The sequence below is a fragment of the Cucumis melo genome, chromosome 3, assembly GCF_025177605.1.
Source record: "Cucumis melo cultivar AY chromosome 3, USDA_Cmelo_AY_1.0, whole genome shotgun sequence".
Taxonomy (NCBI): Eukaryota; Viridiplantae; Streptophyta; class Magnoliopsida; order Cucurbitales; family Cucurbitaceae; genus Cucumis; species Cucumis melo.
This window is the reverse complement of record NC_066859.1, coordinates 7573303-7598773: the sequence shown is the minus strand read 5'-3', so window position 1 is coordinate 7598773 and position 25471 is coordinate 7573303. Positions and strand designations below refer to the sequence as shown.

The 25471-nt window shown below is 36.6% G+C and overlaps 1 protein-coding gene and 1 non-coding gene across 5 annotated transcripts; both read left to right on the top strand.

Moving 5' to 3' along the window:
* Positions 1-426: 426 nt before the first annotated feature.
* LOC103485694 (histone-lysine N-methyltransferase ASHH2) lies at positions 427-24963 on the top strand. 4 transcript variants are annotated; one of them, XM_051083013.1, is made up of 20 exons: positions 427-716; positions 857-1027; positions 1118-3551; positions 3642-3965; positions 4118-4319; positions 5262-5431; positions 5592-5680; positions 7840-7971; positions 8099-8215; positions 8878-8970; positions 10768-10845; positions 14539-14595; positions 15692-16556; positions 16641-16696; positions 17043-17122; positions 17229-17311; positions 17428-17507; positions 21366-21445; positions 22802-22847; positions 23379-24963. In XM_051083013.1, exons 3-20 carry the CDS (start codon positions 1118-1120, stop codon positions 24636-24638), a joined length of 6246 nt encoding a protein of 2081 aa, XP_050938970.1. In that variant the 5' UTR covers positions 427-716; positions 857-1027; the 3' UTR covers positions 24639-24963. The 4 variants fall into 4 exon arrangements, with proteins under 4 accessions (XP_050938970.1, XP_050938972.1, XP_008441612.2 ...); XM_051083015.1 differs by having other exon boundaries at positions 857-3551; positions 15692-16180; positions 16316-16556; XM_051083014.1 differs by having other exon boundaries at positions 428-716; positions 1186-3551.
* On the top strand, positions 18913-19108 carry LOC127148755 (small nucleolar RNA U3). The gene has a single exon (XR_007819833.1). It is a non-coding gene; the product is annotated as a small nucleolar RNA U3 (small nucleolar RNA).
* Positions 24964-25471: the final 508 nt, after the last annotated feature.

Sequence of the window (25471 nt, the reverse complement as noted above, 5' to 3'; positions counted from 1 at the left end):
AATTTTTTATGTTTTTTTGAATAATGCATGTTGTTTGTGTATCAAAGAAAGGGGTGCTAAGAAAAAGTATAACAAACATCACACAGATATATATATTGTTAAAAAAGAAAATTGTTTGTTTTTGAGGAGAAGATAATTGTTTTCTCTTTTAATTGCCAGGAATTGATATTTGATAATATTCAATTTAATATGTGTATTGTGGCCCTTGAAAGGATAGAGATGATAAATTTATTTATTTATTTATTTATTAAAAAAGACAAAAGATAATGAATTAAAGTATAATGTTAAAAAAGAAAAAAAGAAAAGAAAAGAAAAGAAAAGAAAAGAGTTGAACTTGAACCCTAACATTTGTTTACATCAAAAAAAATTGGGTGGCCCGAATCTTTATAATTCAATTCATACTTCAACCTGAACCCATTAAGTTTAAGCAGCAGAAGGGCGGAAGGGCGGAAGGGGTAAGTGATATTACGAAAATACCCTAAGACGTACGATCAGAGCGTGTAGGGCTAAAACGGTCTCTACCGACTACCAATCAACACCAAATTCCTTCTCTCGGTCGGGAACTTGAAACTTAGAACAACGTTTATAAGGCCTAAAACATCCTCCTTCGATTCTTTTTCCTTTTCGCAAACGGAATTCGTAAGAGCTGCAATCTTGGACGCCATTGAAAAACTCCTTATCTTCATCCATTTATTCAATTTCATCTTCCTCCTCAGGTAATTTCCCCTCTTTCTTTGATTCTTTCTCCCTTTTCTTTTTCTATTTCTTCTCGTTTTTGGCACTACTTTGTGTTTTTCTGCCCCGTATGTTTCTGCATTGTGTTTCCAATTCTGAAATTAGGGCTTTAATGCTGCAGAAAGTTGGGATAGTGCCATTTTCTTTGGTGGGTCATCTGTCCCGGTTAAGATTCAATTTGAATTTGGCGAGAAAGTATTGTTCTTCTTTTCTCCGGTTGTGGATGTTGTGAGGTACCAGAACTGGGATTTGATTGAAGGAGATTCGATACACACATTTTACTTTGTTTCGGGTTAGTCGAGTTGTAGGCTTCTTTTCTTTTGTTGCTTTAAGCAATTTTTGAGTTATGGCTATCCATTGGTTTTCGCTATCGATAATTTAGATGGGTTCATGTGATGACCCGGCTGTGATCGGGGAACCGTTTCGTGCCTCTGTTACTCGGCTGGTCAGGTGTTCGAGTCAACCTCTTCCCGAGCATCAGTCGCACCAGGAGATGGCTTCCTTTTCATCTAATTCTCGTGAGGGTCAGATGTTTGAGCCAGATAGGGGACTGGGAGTGACTACGGCTTCTGTCTGTATGAATGCATCGGACCCTGATACTTCTGGGGAGGATGGGACACTTAGAGCCTTCGAACATGCAGATAGTTTGTTAATGGATAAAAGATTGGATGGTGATTTTGGCGGTAGTGATCCCTGTCTAAACTTGGAGAATGAGTCTTGCAACGAAGGGAATAGAACATTGAGCTTGGATATGAAAGAGTCTGAAGACGTTGATGGTTTTGTCGATATTTTGGGATGCGATGCAACCATGGAAATGATTTCTTTAACTGAGTCATTAGTAAATTCTGTGAAACCTGAAGAACTTGATAAGAATAGCTGTATATTTGATGCTCCTGCAAAAGTTGAAAGGGATGATACTGTACAAAATGGTCCTATTTTAGTAGGGACGGGTACTCGTACCGATGACTTAAAATCTTCTTATGTCTGTGAAATTGTTTCTAATTCAGCTTCGGCTGATGGACTGCCAAATGATTTCATACAGCAAAACAAGATGGAAAACGATGGTGCTGGTTGTTCATTTTCCGAGGTTGCAGATAGGATAACTGAGGCTTCGGTTGAACTAGAAGCAGATATGTTGAATGAGATTTCCCCTTTACAGAGTGGTCAAATACTACCAATAGATGTGGGGCAATCAATTGCCAATTGTGATCGGTATGTTTGCCAGATGGATGGGAAGAGCTTAAGTAGCACCTCTGGAGAAACAGTAATTGAAGTTGCTGATATGAACAGCAACCCTGAAGTATGCTTGCAAATGTTGCCTTCACAGGGATGCGATAGGATTGGGGAATGCTTGCAATCTGATGGTTTACCACTAACCATCCATGCTTCAGAGAATGATTTGTGTGAGGAAAAGCATGACAGTAATTCTTCATCCAAGTACATTCCAGATGTTAGGGGAGATGATAGTGATGTTTTGACTAATAATAATAGTGATGGTGGACAACATGTAGTTCCGGGGATTGGCAATGACCATAATCTGGAGGATGCTACTGTTCAAGTGAACCACAACTGTGTTGAACTACTAGCATCGCCCTTGCCTTCTCAGCCCCCTAATTCTGAGAAAGATGAATTTTATGGAACGTTGAAAGAAGATATTCCAATAAAATATATTAGTTCTGTTAACTCACGTTGCCTTGGTGATCAAGACAACAATGACATAGGGAAAGTTGGCTGTGTTTCTGAAGTTAAATGTCCTGAAACAGTTATCATGTCTTCTAAGAGGAGTGGCCGACGGAGAACATCAAGCCAAAAAGCTGTGACAAAAAGGGCTTCCAGGAAAACCAAAAAAAAGGTGCCAGAGCCACTGATTTTTGACACTACAAGAAGGAGGAGAAGCTCTATATCTAGATCTGCTCGTCCCTCACCCTGGGGATCACTGGGCCATATTATTCAGTCATTTGAAGAAATTGATGATGTTCTGGTAAATCAAACCCAGAAGCAAGGAAATGAGAAATCTAAAGGTAATCAAGGAGGTGCCAAGCGGAATAAGAAACAGCTAAGTGAAAGTTCACATAGATCAAGAAAAGGGACCCAAGGAAAACCTGCTACTTCAACTTCAACCAACCGTATTCGTCTGAAGGTTAAATTGGGTAAAAATGTGGGTCACAATTTTCTGAACATTGTCGTTCCCGAAATTGTTGATTCATCATTGTCTGCCAAGGGTGTCAATTGCAATTATGGTAATGACTCATATTGGGAAGGTAATTTGGAATTCCCTCCATCAACCCTTGGTGTTGATGACCAAAAGGTCGAGGAGGGGCCTTTAAGAAAGATCTTCTGCTACAGCAGGAATCAGGATAAAGAAGAGAAATGCCCTGATGCTTCTGTTGTGAATGAACAATGTACTAATAATGATTCAAGTTGCATCATTGGTATAGACAAGTCCTCTGAAAAACATGCAGATGATAATCTCTGTGTTTCCTCCCATTTGGTTGAGTCTGTAGAAAGGACAAGTGATACCAGGAGTTTGGATCCTGGAACTTCGCCTGATTCAGAAGTGATAAATTCAGTTTTAGATATTCAAGTTGGAGCAGCACGTCAGGAAATTTTGCCGGACTCAGTTTTGGCATCCTTAGAAGATTTTGCTGCTTCTGGAAATGCTCCCGGTAGTAAGAAAGGAAGGAAGAAGGACAAACCCTCTCGGGCAGTTAGTTGTTCTGGGGAGCGTGGCATAAGTGTTTCTGCTTGCAGTAACAGGTCTAAGTCATCAAAGAAGCATGGAAGAAGACAGAATGTGGATAATCAACTTGGTTCTGGTGAGACATTTACTTACTCTGATGCGAATGTTTTAAACTACTCTTTAACTGTTGAGGAATTGTCTATGGAGCAAGTGTCTTTGTTGACAGAGATTGAACTTCCTGAAGACACTTTGAAAGCAGACGACATTCTCAATGATAAAGAATGTTGCAGAGCAGATGTTGGCAGTACGTTTCCTGAATCAGAGAATTCCAAAACATTTCTTCCTTCTCAATCTGCAAAGAAGAAACATCCCAAAGGTTCTAAATCTATTAAAACAAGCAAAGGCAAGTCAAAGGCTCCTGGCTCAAAAAACAAAATAAAGAATGCTTCAAATGAGAGGGTTTACCAACGGAAGTCTTTTAAAAAGAGTAAAAGCAAGGAGGCTCTATGTGACCGAGTTGTGACTGAAACGGAAAGTCACCAAATCATAGGTAATTTTTCTTCAATTGATTAAGGGTACACTTACGATCTTCTCCTTCTCTGAACATGGTGATGTTCATGTTCTACTGTTTTTGTGCTGGATTTGTGCTAACACATTGGAAAAATTTAAAACTTCTTTCTAATTTTTTTTTGAATGTTTTAGGAAATTGCCTTGTAGACAAACCTGAGAAAAGCGATAACATTATTGCATCCACGGTGGCAGTAGATTTGAGTGTGGTACAGGGTGCTGTGAATGAGCAGTATATGCCTCCTCGCAATGCTTGGGTGCTCTGCGATGACTGTCATAAATGGCGACGCATACCAGCTTCTCTTGTTGATAGTTTAGGACATGCAAGTTGCACATGGTACACATTTATTTCTCATTATGTGTGTGTGTGTGTGTATACAATAATCACTTCATTAAGAAAAAAGGAAAAGAAATACAAGGGCAGCCATGATTCATAGATCTTCTTCAAATCGTTTAATAATTTCCTTTTTAGGCTTGCAGCATAAAGAATGTTAGATTAGATTCTCATGCAACATCTTCACAAGTCAGCATTCTACTATATCATTTGTATGCATGAGCAAATTTGGAAATGGGGGGATTGGGATTGAAGAAAATTTAACCAAGTCTGGGTTTCAATAAGCAAATTTAGGTTGGAAGTTGGGTAAAATGTTAACCTCTTGTCTTGCTAAGTTTCTTACTCTTTGAGTTATTTCTTCTTAATTTAGTTTCTTTTTCTTGCAAAAATAGATATAAATATGCCAATTTATTTTTTCCTGGAAGTAAAATGTTCAGTGTATTACCTATCGGCATATTTCCTTCATTTTGGGATATTATTGAACTTACGAGAGAAGGACCAAGTCATACCATTTGCCAGTCTGGTGGGATTTCTAATCTCATGCTTAATATAGTTCCATGTTTCTCACTTCTTTCTTTTCAGTGATATCGTAAAAGTTCTCTAGTTTTCCATGTAATTTAATAAATCATCATGCCATTATAATATTTTATCGACGGGAATGTATCTTGTTCATCATTTTCAAACATGCCTTCTACAAACTAGTGCAGTTGAAATAGTTATTTTATGGTATCCTCAAGTCTTTAGTTCACCAAATCTGTTTGTTTTCATGCAATTTATTTTCCTTTTCTAGAATCAATATTCTACAGAGATTTTGTTTTATGTAAATTCAATACTCTGCATATATATGTATAAATACACTACAATGATTATTATTATTTTATTTTTACATTATTTTTTGATTTATTATTACTAGTATTTTTAATTTATAGTCGTTTGTCCTTAAAGGACTTGTAAGGACAATGTGGATAAAGCTTTTGCTAATTGCTCAATCCCACAAGAGAAGTCGAATGCAGAGATTAATGCAGAGTTGGAAATATCAGATGAATCTGGGGAAGAAAATGGTTCCAAAAAACGGCTAACTTACAGGGAATTGGAGAGTTTTCATCCAGCAACAGGTACTTGGATTTTGCTGGGAGGCCATAATAGTGCTGTAAACCTCAGAATTAAATTTAATTTTCCTTAGGAAATGCATGCAATAATAATAGTAATAACTACTTTTGTAGTCCATAATCCTGCATTATATAGTTGAAATGTGACTTCTGTGCTTGTTTTCAGTGACTGCTATTCCTCAAGAGAACAAATTTGCTTCCATTAGCAGCAATCAGTTTTTGCACCGCAGTCGTAAAACTCAGACTATTGATGAGGTGCATTTTTCTAAATGATGTTTTTACTTGATTCATGATTATCATATTTTGAGTATGCGTCCCCAAGGTTCAAAGTATGTTTAACTTGTATAGTCGTAATTGATCAAGTGGATTGGTTGGGATTGGAAAATTTTGAAATGGGAGGTGGCAGAACATTTGAGAAGTGTGCTGTGAGGTTTCGATGATTTTCATTTTCTTATGCCTTTAGTAATGGAAATTTTTGCTGTGTTCTCAGGTTTTTGATTTTCCTGAGTGCTTTTTAGCTTTGTTGCTTTGGCTACGGTTAGACACCTAGCCTTTTGGCATACATGTATATTTTTTTTGGAAGAAAGTGTGTGCTGTTTCTATTTCTTTTCTTAATGAAAATAACATCTTTCATTGAGAAAAATGAAAGAATAAACGGGCGCATACAAAAAACCAAGGCCACAAAAAGTATAGACACCCATTACAAGAAGGGGCTCCAACTATGTGAATTCATTCCTAAAGAATAATTACAAAAGGTCTTCGAAAGCGAAGTCCAGATAGACATGGAAACAAACAAGGGGCCAAAGCTTGCTGGGTCCCTCTCCACCCCCCTAAACACCCTCCTATTTCTCTCATCCCACAAAACCTATAACACCCATATGGGATGTTTCTACTAATTTATCATAGAGCCCTTCCATCAAATTGGGGTCTACCTCTGAAGTTATTATCATTTTTTCCTTGAATAAGGCAATTCATTAACAAACTATAGAGGTACGAGGTGGGAGATGTAGGATCTCCTTGTACTACTAAAGCAATTTGGGAACAACCCTTGAATTAGTTTCAATGAAAAAAAGGAGCACAGAAGTCTGCTGATTGGCAACTTGATTTTGAAGCCAGGAACAAAGTAATTTGTGTTCTAGAAAATTCCTGTAAACATCCTCGAGAATCTCCTATTTCTTTTTGACCAATGGCCTTAGGTCCTTGCAAGCACTAGATTGGCCCACAAACCTTCCCCTTTCACATAACATTCTGGTCGAGCAAACTCTTCTGTAGAAAATCGCAAATCTCTTATGATAGCACTGGCACGTACAAACTGGTACCATGGAGAGTAAAATGCTGAATTGTGCTCCACAAATTCCCATACAGGGGCAGCCTTGACCAGCGGAGAGGAAGAAGTGAAGAATTTTCCTCTGATATTTTCCTTGGTTTGATTATTCCATGGAACAATGAGCAGATAAAAGAGTCACGAAGTTGTTGAGGGTTTCTTTTGTTTTCTATTGCTTTTGGACAGCTTTCTATCCTCTATGTGTCTTCGTATATTGTAGTTCATATTTTTTATTTGAAGTTCAGTTTCTTAAGTGTAATTTCTACCAAGTAAAGGATCCATGTAATATGCTTTCTAGTAGGGGAGAATATTTGAAATGGAACTTGTTAATGCGATGCTTTTAATTTAATAAGGCCAGGCAATCTACACACTTGTGTGTGTGTGTATTTGATAAGACAGTCTACAGCATGCTTCACAAAGCTGGTGTGAAAAGTTAAAAACTGAAAACTGAAACTCTCTGACTGTGCTTGTGAAAGTAATATGTAAAGGAACATTTCGTGGAGTCGTGGACAGGGAATGCACAAAATGTAGTCAACAAAACTTAAATTAGTGGCAAATATAGTGGTTGGATTGATGTTCTAATGCACCTGAATCATGGTCATGCTATTCATGTAAAGTGTTGTTGCTGATGCGGCTTCCTCTGTTAGTCCTGTTGTTAAGTGCTTAACTTTTTTTCCTTTTCTTATAGGATGGGAACAAAAATAGGAATCTTCTCTTTTGCTGGGATAAAGACTAATTTTGTTAGCTTTCTTGTATTTTTTTGCACATATTACCAGTAGTTGGAATCGGTTGTTTGTAGGCAATTTTGTTTTTTCTGTTTTGTATGTTTTATATTTCTTAATCTTATAATGATTTGTCAGTGTTAGTGACCACCTCTCGGAGTTTTGGTGGTCAATTAGGTCACAAGACTGAATACATTTAGGTCAATGTGGCAATATCCTCATTTTTTATGTTTATACATCTCTTGAACAGATAATGGTTTGTCGTTGCAAACCAGCTTTGGACGGTCGGTTAGGTTGTGGAGATGAATGCATTTATAGGTCAATGTGGCAATATCCTCATTTTTTATGTTTATACATCTCTTGAACAGATAATGGTTTGTCATTGCAAACCAGCTTTGGACGGTCGGTTAGGTTGTGGAGATGAATGCTTGAACCGAATGCTTAATATTGAATGTGTTCGAGGTACATGTCCTTGTGGGGACCTCTGTTCTAATCAACAGGTATTGAAACTTTCCCTACAGTTCTCTCTTTCTCTCTCTCACACACACATTTATTGATCTATCTTTTTGGTCGAGTAAATTTAGTCCTTATGAAAAGCTTATTTAATTTTTGAACATGTGGTTTCAGTTCCAGAAGCGTAAATATGCTAAATTACAGTGGTTGCGATGTGGAAAGAAAGGTTATGGGCTACAGTTGCTTGAGGATATATCAAAAGGACAATTTCTCATTGAGTATGTTGGAGAGGTAATTGTGAAGTATTATCCATGGTTGAAGACATATCCTATAGCACAATCTATTACGATCTTTAGTTACTTTTCATGTACCCTGAAAGTTGCATATATATGTTTCTTGCTTTGCTTGATTTATCTATCATGTTAATTGCATCTGCTGGTAACTAAAATATTTGTGGGACCAATAATGTAATCTCTTCTATGACATCACTTTTTCGGCTGAATAAAAAATTGTGCGCTGTGAAAATATGTCGATGAATATGTGAAGCTGTAGGTTGAATTTGCATAAGATTCTTTATGACTTCATGACGGGTTATATAAACTTGACAGTGGAAGGGTAGAATGTTTGTAGAGTTCCAAGACCTTTGTTAGTATATGTTTTTTTTTTATAATTACAGTGTTCATTTTCTTTTGTTCAACTAGAGATGTTATTTGTTATCTCCTTCGTCATAGGTTCCTCCTTTTTTCCAATTTCATCTCATCAATAAAAGTACCTTACACACACGGACACATATTCTGATGGGTTTCAATTTTTTTTGATTTTATGTCATTCATATTTATTTATTTATTTTTATTTGGGGTTCTCCCCTGATTTCATTTATCAATAAAAATTTTCTTTTACAAATATATGTGTATATATATATATTTTTTATTTCTATTATTCCATCTACACAGGTCCTTGACATGAATGCTTATGAGGCACGCCAAAAGGAATATGCATTGAATGGCCATCGGCATTTTTACTTCATGACACTAAATGGCAGTGAGGTTGGATCCTCATTTTCTTTGCTAGTGTTCTTAATTCAATCACGTTTTTAACACACCTTTCCTTTTGAGGCTAGGCTATTATCTTGCTATTGTTGTACTTCATTTTGATCAGTAAGTTGTGAGTTGCAGAATGTGGGAATTCTTTGTAGTAATTCATTACGGTATATTGCTTCTGATATTCCTTGTCAGTTTGATTCTGGGTTGTTGCTTATGCTTTATTACGTAACTTTAGTTTGCTTTATGTTGTTGCTTATGCTTCTTCATTGTAGCTTCTTTGTTAGTTCTTTCAGTTTTTTCTTGTATCCTTGAGCATTAGTCTCTTTTCATTTCCTTCCTAAAAAGTTTCACATCTTTCTCAAAAAAAAGAAAAAAAAGAAAAAAAAGAAGATGTGACTACTCTAAGACTGAAATATATATAAAGTTTAAACTTTAACTACCAGAATGTTTTATGACCTATTATGATAGATTCCTTCAAGCTTATGTAGATATCCTTATGGGTGTCATGTGGTGGTTTTTTATTTTTTAGTTTTTTTTTATTTTGACAAAGGAACTTCTCTCTATACTGGGTTCTGTTCTCTATTAGGAGGTTTTTCTTTTGATGCATGGGATGATGCATTTTGTGTCATATGCACAATTCTTTAGAGCTTAAAAATACTATAATTGGGTTGTCAGTTTGCTCACTCCATTTGAGCTACCTTTCCAGTTATTTGATGTTTGTGTGGCAGGTATAGGGACTTAGGCTAAGAAGCACGGACACGGATATGGACACTGCAACACACCATTTTTTAAAAATCTAAGACACAACACGGCAAGGACACATTTATTAAAATATTCATTTTTAAAAAATATATCACTTTTATAGTAAAAGAAAATTCATAGCAAATTAATTGATGCATTTAGATGCTTAAAGACTTAGCTTGATGTATTCCACACTCAAAAGTTATTATTGCGATATATGTGTCCTTTTAGTCTACTCAACGAACGTTCTAGCATGTCTAATGCATTTGTTGCACTAACAAGTATCCTAGTGCCCAACACGTGTTGGACATGGACAAGCTAGCCAAACTAAAGCGCCTGGCTTCTTAGGACTTGGGTTTATGGTTGAGGAGGGTCTCGAGCATTCTCCCTTTGTAACAGTGATCAACTTTTATGGCAAGCCAATTCTTGTTTCTATTTTTTTTGTGGCTTTAGCTAACGAGGAGCAATAGAATCTTCATGAACTTTAAGAGGTATAGTGAGGAGGTGTCATCTCTAAGGATTTTTGTAATTATCCTCTTGATATTACTATCTTTAATTGGAGGCCCCTTATTTCTAATATAACTTGGGTCAACCTTTTTCATTGGGCTGTCTTTTTTGTATGCCTCTGTGTTCTTTCTATTTTTCTCAAGATAGTCTGGTTTTTCATTTGAAAGAGCTTTATTTAACTTTTGGCTCCCTCGTAATGTTTCAGATTCTTACTTGTTTGTTTTCTTTCACACCCATTTGGAAAAGAAAGGAACATGTTGAAGGAATCTATTTTATCCTTCACCTGGACAGCTTTTAAGTAATGCCTTAAGAATATAGTTTTGTCTAACTACTGTAAAGTTCAAATGATTTTCATTCTTATTGTATTGTGTTAGAACTAACATTTCATTGTGTACAAGATCTATAGCTTGAGGTTTATCATATTTCGTACTGTCCTAGACTACTGACAAGGAACTGATATGAGGACCACTCTTAATTGCATCATCTTTTCCTTCATTTCACCTTTGGTGAAAGCTATTTCAAGTCAGTAACTCATCTGTATATGTGTTACAGGTCATAGACGCATGTGGAAAGGGAAATTTGGGGCGTTTCATTAACCACAGTTGTGATCCAAATTGCCGCACAGAGAAGGTCTATACCCTATTCACTAAGCATTGTTGCATATTGACTGTTCTTATGTTGTATCATACTGTTACATGGTAAAATGATGTGTGTGTGTGTGTGTTTTAAATAAGTATTTTCACCCTGGAATGTAGACTTCTATGCAGCACTGTCATATTATTGCTTGATATGGCCCTAAGGCTTTGGCCCCTAGGTTGAGGAAAGACTTCCGTAGTCTGATTACCAAGTGTTAATGGTTTTATTTATTATTTTTTTATTACCAAAAAGCCATATTATGGACCAAGTTCTTAGGGCTAATGAGGTGATAGAAGATTATAGAAGCAGAATTCTGACCTTTTTCTTATTTAAGATTTTTGTGTCGGTTATCAAGATTGTAGAGAAGTTTCTGAAAGACTTTGGAATTTGGTGGTTTAGATATAGGTAATTTGAGATTGCACTATGAAATTCTGTTGGTTTTGTTATGGCATTTCTAGGGTCCATGCGATGGATTTGTTATTCAGCAAGTATGAGCCTCATTCTTTTTGTGAGACTGTGAGTAGCCTTTCGGTTCTAGATTGAAGGACACATAGGACCATAGGGAAAGGGGCCAACAAAAAGGAGATGAGGAACATAAAGATGTAAAATAGATTGACGATGTTAGAAGCCCACAAATAAGGGGAAAACTAAACAAATCAACGTTCCAAAGAACTTCAAATTGAAGCACCCCATAAGCAGATCAGAAAACAAGCCAAAAGCACCGTTAGGTGGCCCATTTAAAGCCAAAAAGAGGAAGGGATTTGCTAAGCCATCAAGCTGACAATGACCCCTCTTGAAACCAAGATGTAGCCTTTCTCGCATATGAGATCGAGCATTCCAAGTTTCAGACCTCTCTTATGCTCTTCTTCTGTTTCACTGTGTGCTTATTATTTTTCTTTGTCCTAGCGGGTAATAGGCATAGCCATATTAGAGAGGCCTTGTCTCTGAACCAAGACGCCAATGCAAGTATATGAGGTCCCGAATTGAAAAACCTATTTGTTGGCTGAGGTATGAAATCATACGATCATGATTCACGAGGCTCATAGAAGGATGAGTGGAGTCCGGTAGAATTGGGGATTGAACGGTGAAATTCCATATCGGCGTTTGAAGGCAGAACCACAATGGTAGTAGAGTGGATAACGCCAGGGCCCAACCACAATGCTCTTCTCTTGTTTCACTGTGTGCTTCTTGTTTTTCTTTGTCCTAGCGGGTATAGCCATAATAAAGAGGCCTTGTCTCTGAACCAAGACGCTGATGCAAGTATATGAGGCCCTGAATTGAAAAGCCTTTTTGTCGGTGGAGGTATGAAAGTATATGATCGTGCTTCATGAGGCTCATAGAAGGATGAGTGGAGTTAGTTGGAGTTAGGGCTTGAAAGGTGAAATGCTGTATTGGCTTTCAAAGGCACAACCACAATGATAGTGGAGTGGATAACGCCAGGGCAAAAAGTTGTCTTGGGGGGATTGTTGGTGATGAGGATTGTTTTGTTTTGTGCTTGGAGCTTTTCATGGAGAAGAGGATGCGTGAAGTTTCTTGGGTGGGTAATAGTCCCTTGCGCTTGGAGCTTCTCAATGAAGAAGAAGAGGATTGTTGGTGTTAAATGATTTGCATACCTACTTTTGGGAGATTCTTACGTGGGTTAGTCCCTTGTGTTATGTACCCCCTTCCCTTATTTATATCACTTGTCCCAGATTCCATTATGTAGCTTATTTATTTATTTATTTCTTGATTATCACCTCTTCAATTTGTCTTGAGTTTGTCAGTCTTTGCCTGTTAGGGAGGAGACAGACGCTTGGTGTTGAATTTTTTCTGACAGTCCAGGGAGATGGGAGATTGTTTATTGGGTCTGCAATTCTTTGGAGGGGTTTTCTGTTAGAGATATTTGCCATTATTTTTTTCTTGGATAAGATAATTGCATCTGATAATTTAAACTAATTGATGCAAGCTGAAGCATAGTTACAGACAGAGCGAGTCTAATGTCTAAGCAGAGGAAGCACAAACATTATACTTTAGTAAAGGGAAGCACCTCGTTCATTATTCTAGAATGTTCTCCTGTCAACATTTCTTGCGAAATACACTAACTCTGTTGATGGCCTGTTGGAATCAACCATAAGAGACCATGGGTGGTCATAGGAATGCCATGTTCTTGTAACTAGTGAAAGTACATCTGTGAAATGTATGTCTACCATTTCCTCAAAAGATTTACATATGCAGTAGCACTTGGGCCAAGGATTGAGAGCCATGAACTGAACCCTGCAACTTTTCACGAGTATTTATTTTGATTGCGCAACAACTTCAAAGCTGAATTGCTATCTATGGCATCAAAAAAGCTGATCTTATTGAGAAATCGATCTCTTACTCTATTTCTTTTAGGGAACAAAACAAGAGAACAATAACCTGACAAAAAGTTCGGTCCAAATCGAGTGCCCCATTTAGGCACTAAAAAAATCCATCATTGATTTGAGATATTGATAAGGTGAATGCCCAGTCTATTCAATGCTAGGCATAATGAGTATCAGGACCTCAAAGAAAAAAAGAAAAAATGATCTTTCTTCCTATCTTATGAACAACTTTAAGGTGTATGAAGTTTCATATTTTATTCTTTAAGCAGAATCAGGACGTTAGAGATTCCATTTAACTTAAGTTGATCTAGATCAGAAGCATACATACGTCAGGATAAGATTGGACTTTTTTTGGGGATTTGGAATCCTCCCTTCAAAGACCTTTCTAGGATGATATAGAAAGGACCATTCCCCTAAGAAAATTAAAATCTTTCCTTGGGTGCCTAGTTTGGGTGCAGTCAATATAGTGGACTGATTACAGCGAAAAACTTCTTATATATATTTGTCTTCTTCTTGGTGTGTTATGTGCAAGTCAAATGTTGAATCTCCTGGTCATTTGTTTATGCATTGTCCTTTCGTATCTCAGTTTTAGTTTACTCTTTTGGAAGCTTTTGATTGGCATATGCTTTTTCGTATTTCTATCCATGATCTCTTTGCTTATGTTTTGGCGGGGTACCCATTCTATGGTTTGAGAAAGACTCTTTGGTTGGCTCTTGTCCATGCATTCTTCTGGCATCTTTGGGAAAACGAAATGATTGCATTTATAGGGATGCATCCTCTTCCGTTGAGCACTATCTGGATAGGGTTCTTTCTACTGCTTTCTTTTTTTCATTCCAATTGGAGTTCTTTCTTATAATTTGTACTACTCCTTCATTTCATTTGTTAATGAAATCTTTCATTCTCTAAAACTAAAATCCATTTCTTATAAAAAGAAAAAAGGAGTTATGCATTTATTGAGATCTTTGAGAAGGATTTGATCATGGAGTTAAAACTATGAGCAGTTTGTTTTCCTAGAATCCCTCCCATCATAAAGATGGTTAGACGACAAGAAAACCATCAACAGAATTTACTTTGAAAACTTGTGGTCAGCACGTTGATATTATGTACAGGTTAACCAACCTTGGTTATTTACAGTTGATTAAGTTTTTTAGTATTTATGTGTTGACCAGGTTAGTTCCTACTTTCTATAGCAATGGGGGTTTTAACCCCTCAAAAATTTCCTGTCAAATAAAGACAGTACTAGCAAGTAGCAACTTAAACATTAATTTTCTGAGATTTGTTTGAGAATTTATGAGTTTCTAGACCTCTTTTCTTTATAATTCTTATTTTGTTGGTTTTGGCACAGTGGATGGTGAATGGAGAAATCTGCATTGGGCTCTTTGCACTAAGGGATATTAAGAAGGTACATTTACTGTTTGCTTTGTTACCTTCTGAATCATTCACAGAAAGAATATCGGTGACTTATGATTGGGGGATTTTGGTTGAAAACGATGGTGTCATTTTTAATGAGAAGCTCGGTTTGGTATATATATGTTTTAAGATAATTCTTTTAGTTATTATTATTATAATAATTATAACCTTTAGGCCATTGGGAATACTAAATGGAGTGAGTTCTTTTGAACTCCGAGGATTGGAATTTTGGTTCTCTTCTGTAAATCTTTTACTACGTCAATGGAAAGGGGCGTGCATGTGTTTTCCTTAATTCTTTAAAAGCTCGGTACCTTTTGACTTGATGGGCGAACAATTCTGTAATCTCTGTCTGTTTAGGGCTTCTGAAATGTCATTGTGGATGTTCTATCTTTTTGTACCATTTGCTGATCTGTCCTTCGTACAAATTTCAGTTATAGAACTTTTTCACGGCTCTCTTGTCATAGTGTGTATCCCCCTTTCTCCAGCTGTAGTTTTAGTTTTCTTTGAGACGAAAAATAATGTTTTGACGAAAACTTGACATCAGATTATCAATGAATTGTTTCATTTACCAAGAAAAAAGAAGAAGAAGAAAGATTGACATCTGATTACGTTATATCTGTTTTAATTTATTTTTCAACAAGTAAATTGAAGCTGAGGTGTAATAAAATAGTTTTGGTGGCATCATTCCCCAAAGCAAGACAATGAGATTCTGTAATTGTTCTATTTCTCTTTTGATAAAGAAAATCGAGTTGTTCATAGAATATCTTTTCACATGATTCTGCAATTATCAGTATGAATATGGATGAAACTGAACAGCCATGATGATGACATTTCCGTTCGTATCTTAGATATATTTTCTTTAAATTTATCCTTTCCTTGAATGTTTCTCCTAATTTCTTAGTTGGTTTGGACATTCCTGCCTTTCTTGTTCAAAGCTCGATATATGATGCTTTGGTATTATTTTGGTCAGCAACATTCCTTTGTAAAAAATAAATTCTTTTGATTTTCTTCCTTTTTTTCTGAATTCGTTTTCTGCCTTACATTGCACTAGTAGAAGCTGTTTCCTCTTCAATTCTTTCCTATTTCAGGGGGAAGAGGTGACATTTGACTACAATTATGTAAGGGTATTTGGGGCTGCTGCAAAAAAATGTTACTGTGGTTCTTTCCATTGTCGAGGTTATATAGGTGGAGACCCCCTCAATTCTGAGGTCATTATTCAAAGTGATTCAGATGAAGAATTCCCCGAACCTGTGATGCTTCGTGCAGATGGAAGAAGTTGGAATAATAACTTGTCAACTGCAGTTAGTTCAATGGATGTTGCTAAAATGCAACCCTCTGAGCATCTAAAAGGGAATAGGGACAAGAGAGATCAACCTATCAGAATTGCTAGCGAATTGAAGATTTCAGAAGAAAAAGTGGATACTCTTAAGCTTCCTGCCTCGAAGATTTCAGAAGAAAAGGAGGATCCTCTTAAACTTTCGGCATTGAAGACTTCAGAAGAAAAAGAAGATCCTCTTAACCTTTCTGCCTCTACCATTTCACCATTGCACAGTTCATTGGAATTCGAAGACTCGAAGGTAGCATCACCTATTCCAGTGCCAGATATTACCCATCAGACTGAGGATGTGACGAGCAAACCTATCTTTGTTGATCAGACAGGAATATCTCTTTTGGACAATATTTCTGACAAAAATACATGCTCTATTGAGCAGGAGGCAAAGTTATCAGTGGATGACATTGATGCTCGTAAGAAGTCCAAGCTGGATTCTGTTGAAGATAAGAAAGTGTATATAAAATCGCATCCTCAGATGAAAACTTCACGTAAACCAGGTTCCGTCAAGAAAGGAAAAGTTAGCTCTGTAGAAAAAATACAAATAACTAACAGGTCCCTGATTTCCTCTGTAAAGCCCAAGCGATTAATTGAAGGTTCTCCGGGTAACCGCTTTGAAGCAGGTTAGTCATGCTTGGAATAATAGCTTTAGCTTAAATAGCTACGATGGGCTTATTAATGATTAATTGTATTTAATATTAATACAGTTGAGGAGAAGCTTAATGAACTTCTGGATGCTGAAGGGGGAATTAGCAAAAGAAAAGTGAGTTATTACGTCTTACCACATGTTGTCTACTTGAATGTTCTGCTATTCTATTGGTTTTAATTGCCGGTGGCAATGATGGTCAGTGGGCTCTTTTATGCTTGTCTATCAGCTGCTCATTCTTCGTGTAATTCTGCTGTGCTTTTTTTTCATGGGTCAGAGTATTGGTTTTTATTATTTTATTTGGTCTATTCTTCTGTACTTTTGTTTTTTCTTGATAAAAGGTGTCGTTTTTACCCAAACCCAAACTGAAGAATAAGTGGATTTGTGCTGTAGTGTGCTCATTTTTCGTTCAGAGATAATTGCAGTGTTCAAGTACTTATAAGTTTTTTCCTTCCTCTAACAGGATGCCCCTAAAGGGTACTTAAAGCTTCTTCTTCTGACTGCTGCATCGGGTGCAAGTGCTAGTGGTGAAGCAATTCAGAGGTTGCTTTAGATTATTGCTATGTTTTTTATGTTCCAAATTATGAACACTCTCATTTATGTAATGTATATGATAATATTAAATGCTTTTTGTTATTTTTTTTGACAGCAACCGGGATCTTTCAATGATCCTTGATGCTCTTTTGAAGACAAAGTCACGATTAGTATTGACTGACATAATAAACAAAAATGGTAGAGTTCTTTTAAAATTATTTTTATGGTCTCAGAGCATATTTTATGTGGCCTTCTTGTGTCATCTGGTTTATAGAATACAATAAACTATTCATCCCCCTCCTTTTTGCTCTCAGGTTTGAGGATGCTGCATAACATAATGAAGCAATATAGAAGTGACTTCAAAAAGATACCAATTCTTCGGAAGCTTTTGAAGGTATTATTTTTATGCCAATTTTAAGATTCCTTTTAATGAGTCTGGGAAGAAACTTCCCAGTTCAATATGATTATATATATATATATATATATATATATATTTAATCATTTCCTTGTCTTAATCATTTTGTATTTTGGAGGATTAGTTTTTTTTTTATAATTATATCAATAAAAAATCTCTGTTTAAAAACAAAAATCATTTCCTTGTCTTCATAATGTGACTTATGAACTGTCACATTTGAATATTTGAATAAACAATGATCAAATATGTAATTAGCAAAGAAACTGAAATTTAGTTTGAAAACGTCGTGCGATTATATTGAAAGTGAACTATTACAAATGTTCGAAATGATGAGGTGGTAAGTGCGCCAACCTTTTTGGTTTTGTATAGGGGAGAGGGACTTGGAAAATGTGGTACAGTTTTCAATCTCTGGCCAGACTTGGTACTGAAAAGTATAGTTAGTGCTTTTGGTATTGCAACCAAAAAGATATATACATATTTGGTGTTTACTTCAGATAAAATATATCTTATTTAGTTAACATATTACTGTGTAGCATTAGTACTTTCGTTTTTTCTGAAGGAAAGATAACATATGTCGAACCTGTATGAGATTGCTTATAAACACTAGTCATTTTTACCTTTTCTAGTTAGGTATGCTTGTAGTGCGAAAAGATCCTGGAAGGAGCGTGGCCTTTTTCTTTGCTTTTCTTTTCTTTTCTTTTTCTTTTTTCTTTTCTTTCTTTCTTTCTTTCTTTTATTTATTTATTTTGCATGGATTTTATGCGACTGCAATTGAGTGTTTGTTTTTCCCCTTCTTTTTTTGTTCTTGTTCTTAATGGGTCTGCTGGACTTGCTTGAGAAATGAGAAGGATATACTATCCAATGCCCTCTTAGGTTATGGCATAGGTATAAAGTGGCCAGAGTTAACCATTTTTTAAAAAACAGAAATGACAACATTTTTCATTGATGAAATTAAAAGAGACTTATGCTCTAATTAAAATGAGATAGATAATCGTAGGAAGATATAAACTCAAGGGATCAAGAGGGACACTCGGATATCTCAACTAGGTTAACACACTCATAACATCTTCATCACATCCACTTACAAAGAAAGCATTAAAGTAAAGTACAAAATGACATTGATTTAAATAGTGAAATACATAGTTAACTTGGAGTGATGAAAGCATTCCAATTTGAACATATATCCTGGATAGAGTAATCAACAAATATTTTGGAAAGGGAACACCGTGATGAAGCTACGAGCTCAGCAGAACCAAAGTGATCTGACCAATCAATGGGTTTGTCATGAAATACCCTTTGTTACGATTCAAACCAAATTTATGAAACCAAGGCTTTGGCTGCATTTTCCCATATTAATTGATCTTTAAAGGACAAAATATGGCCAACGAACTGGATCTGTTCATAGTACGTCTGTCTCCTTAAGTTCTAAGCAGACAAGAACCTATGTCTGGTGGATCAATCACTGCCTTGTGACTAGAGCGTGATTAACGGTTCAATGTACCCGATGGTCTGCGGCTGTAGAGGATCGTTCTTGGTAGGCTTGTGCTGCTGGGATGGTCGCATGGCATGTCAGACAAACTTAAAAAAATAGTGCCAACCATAACTTGAACAATGCTCTCCGAACTGTGTTGCCAAAAACTCGTTGAAGATTAAATAGAGCAAAGAGTTTTCTCTGACATCTCTTAGAGAATGAACAATCAAAAAGCAAATGTTGTAAATCCTCACCACTTGCCAAACATAAGGGGAAAATTGTTGGGGAATGTAATGTGATTGAAGCTTGTGCTGCAAAGTGGCCGAGAAATTACAACTAGAATGCTTCTTGATGACGCTCAACCAATTAACCATTTACAACTTGTTGATCGCAGTCTTAGTTTTGGATCACAGAAGTTGATGAAGTTGTTTTTTGTAAGAGGATGGAACTGCAATGCGTAGGGGTGAATGTGTAAGGGTCTTGGTTTGGACTATTGGTATGCTAGTAGTAAGGGCATAATTAGTCAGGGAGTCAGTTTGGGTATTTGGTACAAAAGAGGAGGGGGATTTAGGGAAAGTAGACCTTTTATATATATATATATATATATATATAGGAAACGAATGAAAAGAGATAACACTCAAAATACAATGAAACAAGATAAAATAAAGCAATTACAACTAATACAGCCAAATATTCCCAATGATAGTGCTTAAAAAGCAATAGAAGCCCTTTACAATCAATTAAGTTGAGAATCCATATGTTAAATTACCAGCAAAGAGATGGAGTGGAACTGCTGAAAAAACAAACTCCATCTTCAATGATCTGGATGAAAAGCCATTCTTATACGCAATCAGGACAACAACTTAGATAAATCTCCACAAACTTCAAGATGAAATCTAAATTTTCAACTCGCTCGAGGAGGAGACAAATTTGGGCCTACTTTTGAAATCTAAATTATGGACCTTCATCATCAAAGCCTACTATTGGTTCATATAGAATGAATGGAACCGTCGGATCTTTGAAGATAGACGAATTTCACTCGCTTCTTTGACCATCTTTGTGTATTGCTCTCACTTGGTGTAAATTCATCCCATCCTTTTGTGATTACAACCTCACTTCTCTTTATTTCACAATGGAATAGTATAATGTAATTTCACCTGGCAATTTTTCCTTTTGTAATTTCATACTATCAAGGAGATTATTATTGACTGTTTCTCGTAAAAATAATTGCTGGAGGGAGGCAGTTGTTGATTGGTATTGGGATTGGGTTAGCATACTCAAGAAGGGTGGTTCCTGGTGCCTTTATACTTGGTTTATCTCGCAGTTCATCATCCTTTAGAAAATTTGGTTTTTTTGGAAGACCATCCCAAATGCTGTTATGTTCAGTACCATGACTGACATTCCAACCTATTTTGAACGATTTTGCCAAGAAACCTGAGAGAGTTCTTAAAGCCGGAGCTAACTATCTGCTTCTTCCTTGAAACCTAAAAGGATCGCACATGTGAGGGGATATCCATGCCAAAATCAAAGGAAATCTCTTGAGATATCATCCAAAGCCTTTGTGTGAGGGTCTCATGTGCAACTCCTTTCTATGATCAAGTTAACCCCCCCCCCCCCCCCCCCCCCCCCCCCCCCCCCTCCTGATGATCAAGTTAAAATCTGCAAGAATGTGATTCCCCCCCTCCTTTCTTGTTTTTTCAAGTTTGACGTGACAAAGTCATCCAGGATTGGACTCTTTGAAGGTCTTGTTTGATTGATGTGACTGTAGTGTTGTCCTTTTTAAGGAAGCTGCAGAGGTTTTCGATCATCTTGTATGGTTTTATGATTATGCTTTGGCTACGTAGACATGTTTTTCAATCCTTTAGCATCCATGTGGCTCGACCTAAAGTTTGTAGTTCCATGCTCAAGGAGTCATTGCTTAATTTGCCCTTTAGCAAAAGGGTAGGTTTTTGTGGATAGCTGACATTTGTGATTTGTTATACATTCTTTGTGTTGAGAGGAACTATGGGTTTTTCAAAGTAAAGTCACAATCAGGGTAATAAGACATTTATCATCGGAGAGCAAATGTTTGGCATAAGACATTGTGAGGAATTTCGAACCAGAGCTGTTATGTAAAACTTTTCTTGATTAAAATGATGAGATTTTGCAGGATTTCATAGAATTTGGAGTTGAAGTATTTTTCTTTTCTTTTCTCCTTCACCATTCAGATGCAGAAATTTGATTAGGATTATTTCAAACTTTTTTTTACGTTCCAAACAATTCTTTATTTTAAAATCACTTCTCAAATTTTAAATCACAGGTTTTTAAATCATTCTTGAAATTTCTTGACACCAAACAGAGGGTTTAAACATCAAACTCTTCTGCAGGTCCTGGAATACTTGGTGACAAGAGAGATACTCACTTCAGAGCATATCAATGGGGGTCCCCCTTGCCCTGGAATGGAAAGGTTAGAGAATGTGATGCGTAATTTCAAACACTATTTCCTAATCATTATGTAGGTGGCGGTGAATTATGTAGTAGTTTAATTTTGTTGAGATGTGCTAATGAAAACTTCAGTTTCTTTACTAGGGTATACTTTACTCACTTCCACTGGAGGGGGGTTGGGTTGGAGACCATGTTTGGGTCATGTGGGTTGCTAACTTGACCAATCCAAATTTTTGGGTTGGTCCAAAAAAATGGCACAATCCAACCCATGTACAACCCAAACTTTCAGTGTATTTTTTTTTCCTCTTTCCTTCTAAGGTTCAATTTATAGAAAGTTTATTATGGAGATGTAGTTGAATGTTTAGTTTTCTTTTCTTTTCTTTTCCTTTTTTGTTTCTAAGAAGAGAAATAACATACATCTTTGGATCCCCAGGTTCGTTTGGTCATTGTATAACTTTCTTCTACTTTGAGCTTTTGTCTCATTATTATCATTAATAAAAGAGACTGTTTCCCTTCAAGAAAAAAAAGAAGAGAAACAACATATACTAAAAATGAATAATACAGGAGATGATAAAATTCCTCATCTGTCACCTAAAAGAATGGTTGTGCCTTGGTCACTGAATTATTTGCTTTGAATCCCTTTAAAAGAATGGTTGTGCCTTGGTCACTGAATTATTGTTTTATTCTAGTGCATGGATGCATTTGAATCCCAATGATATTGGAAGTTGCACAGGAGTCGTACTATTGTTTAAGATCTTGACCAAACACATAAGTTATATCTCTTGCCAGGGCTGACCATGTGGTGGGACTCATAGAGTTTGTATAATCAGATGATGGCTAATGCATACTTAAATTTTTTGTTAGGGAAAAAATGTAAACAAAGAAGCGGATGTACCAAAATATTTTTGTTTGCTGAAACTTCGTTTTGTAATGTTTATCATTGTTAAAACCTCCCTGACAAGAGTGGTTCTGAAGTAAAGTGAAACTCTAGTGAGATTCCTTTGGTTAGGTAGGTCGTACAAAGGTTTATCTTTCAGATCATTGAGGATCTTGTATAGAATAATATTAAACAGATTAAAATGGGATGATTATAACTGATAGGGTGTCAAATTTGCGAAGGTAAAGTTGCTGAAAGTACTTTACATCTAATGCTGGCAATTAGTTCTAGACTAGTTGTAAGTTGTTTTTCTTCACTCTTGAGCAACTCCAAGAAAGAACAGGCATTTCTAGTTCATGCATGCACTGATGTGTTTATTCTTTTCTTTTGACATGCTTATTTGTATCTTCTGCTAATTATTTTCTTTTGCCATGAGTGACAATTTGTAAATCCTTGCTTTTGCTATATTTTAGTGATCCTTACATGATTAATTTTATGCAGTTTGAGAGAGTCCTTATTGTCACTGACAGAGCATGACGACAAACAGGTATCAATTACAAATTATTAGAGTATCGATTGACCTATTCTGTTAAAATGAATAGTAGTGCAAAGAGTAGTAGAGTATAAGAACATTAACTAAAATCGAAAATTCTATATAAAAACAAACAAACAAATAAATAATATATATATATATATATATAAAATTCTAGTGGAGTAAAAGGGCTTCCCGTAGCTTAATTATATTGAAGAGTGAAGAATAAGACATTTATCATCAAATGAAGATCTATCCAAAAGTCACACTCATGACTCAATCACAGTTCACATTTGCAATATATCGGAAACAGATCGATGATCTGAAAACCTCCGGTATGCTTGAAGATGTTGGTAAAAATGATCTTTATTTCAAATGTATGCCAAATCTAGACTATTTTTCCAAAGACCACCACTAATACTCTGAGAAAATGTCCAAAAACATTCAAATATAATTCACAATTCTTTTCCCAAGTCTTAGTGTGGGTGTGATCTTTGGCCAAAAGCTTTTAAAGTTCAGTTTTGATGAGTTAAGCATGACCTGCAGGTACATCAAATTGCCCGAAGTTTTCGGGACAGATGGTTCCCAAGACATACTAGAAAATTTGGTTACTCTGAGAGGGAGGATGGGAGATCGGAAGTATATAGGGGTTCAAACAGTAGTAGGTTTACTGCATCACACAGTTATCGGCACGATCAGGATTGCAGACCCACAGATGCAATTGATTGTATCAAGCAGTCGATGCCTACACCTTTGCCAGATGCTCATACTGCAGAGGTCTGTTCTCTGGCTTCCGTAGCTGGTCCCTCAGTGAATGGACAAAAAGTCCGTAAGCGTAAGAGTCGATGGGATCAGCCTGCAGATACAAGCCTAGATCTGAGATCCAAGGAGCAGAAGCTTGAATCAACATCAGTGCAGGAACTGAATTCCAGCCAATTAAATAGCGTGAGAGTGGCATCAATGCTGATAGACAAAGTAAACAATGATGATAAGGACTCCTCCCTTTCTGATTCTGTTGGAGTACCTTGTCGGCAAGATGAAGATACAAGGGCAGACAGTGCAGTGCCGAACATCCCTGAAGATATTCCTCCTGGATTTTCATCTCCCTTCAATCCCTCCGTTGCTTCCTCAAGTGCTTTTTCAGCAGTTTTAGATCCTCCTCAACAGAATATTGGCTATTTGAGTTGTGCTTTTTCCACAGTTGGGCACCTACAGGAAAGATTTATTTCTCGCTTGCCCGTATCCTATGGAATTCCATTTTCTATCATTGAGCAATGTGGAACATCTCGTGCAGAGAATCTGGAGTGTTGGGATGTTGCTCCTGGAGTGCCTTTTCATCCTTTTCCACCCCTACCACCATATCCCCGAGGTATGAGTGGTCCGCGTACATCTGCCTGTGGTACTGCTGGACAATCATCTCAAGAAGGGCAGGTCAACAGCCATGATTCTCGAACTTCTTTCTCAGAAGAAAGCCCTCCTAGTACAAGTACTAATTACCAAACGGATTTGTGCACTCCATCAAACAACCAACAGATAACTAAACGGCCAAAAGAATCATCATGTGACTTGGGACGAAGATACTTTAGGCAGCAAAAGTGGCGTAATACAAAGTTTGGCCCCCCTTGGTTACAGAGAAGGAGTCAGTGGGGGTGCCAGGGGAACTTCAGGGGTGGGGTGAGCACTATAGGTGATGAAAATATACCCGATGAGGAAATAAGTCCATATTGCTCGGATGAAGCAAGCGGTAGAGTGGATAAAGCCAATGGTGATTTTTATCAGCATTTGCAGAACCAAAATCTGCGTTAGTCTTAGGAAAATCATGATCTACTGAAATTTCAATAGAACGCAATGTATTCTCAGTTCTTTTTCTTACTTAGGTTTGATACTATTCAATGAAGTTTCTTCAACTTCAGTATGGTAGTGCTCTTACTCCAGCAGTAGTAGTAGTACTATTCATGAGGTTGATTATTGCTTCCATCAGCATATGAGGTTTTGGATCTTTCTCCATCAATCAACACCTCAAAGAGGTAGGCATTCTTATTTGTATATCATTTTCTCACAAAAATTAAATTGTGACACGCAATGTTCAAAGATCTTGGAAAAATAAAATTTTCATTGATTCTTGCTGTCATTTGCCTATGATTATTGGAGATTCAAAATAATACTTGGTTTTTTCTCAAGCTATTTCAGTTTTCCTGGAAACCACATGAACCCATGTCGGATGAAAGTACTTTAAGCATTTCTATGAATGAACACTGCTTTTATTTTTACCATTTACTCGTTACACAGGAAATAATTTATTAGCAGTTTTTCCTCCTATAGTTGCGTATCTTTCTGTGTTTATAAAGCTGTTCTTATCTGGGTATAATTGGAACAAGTTGGTACATGGAGTTCTCTCATCACTAATCATGATGGGAATTTTGCATTATTGATGAAAAATGGTTTGCGGCATGAACTCAGGTACTCTTGTAATGTAGTCTACTACCAAATGATGCTGGGTCATATTTTCTAAGCTGATTATGAAACTGGGACTGTTTGTCGGAGACTCTTGGCAGTAGATTACCCTTTTTTTTCTTCGTTTGGTATCCCTAAATAAATTGATCTATGCAATTTATTGTTCTATAATATTCTGTTTTCAG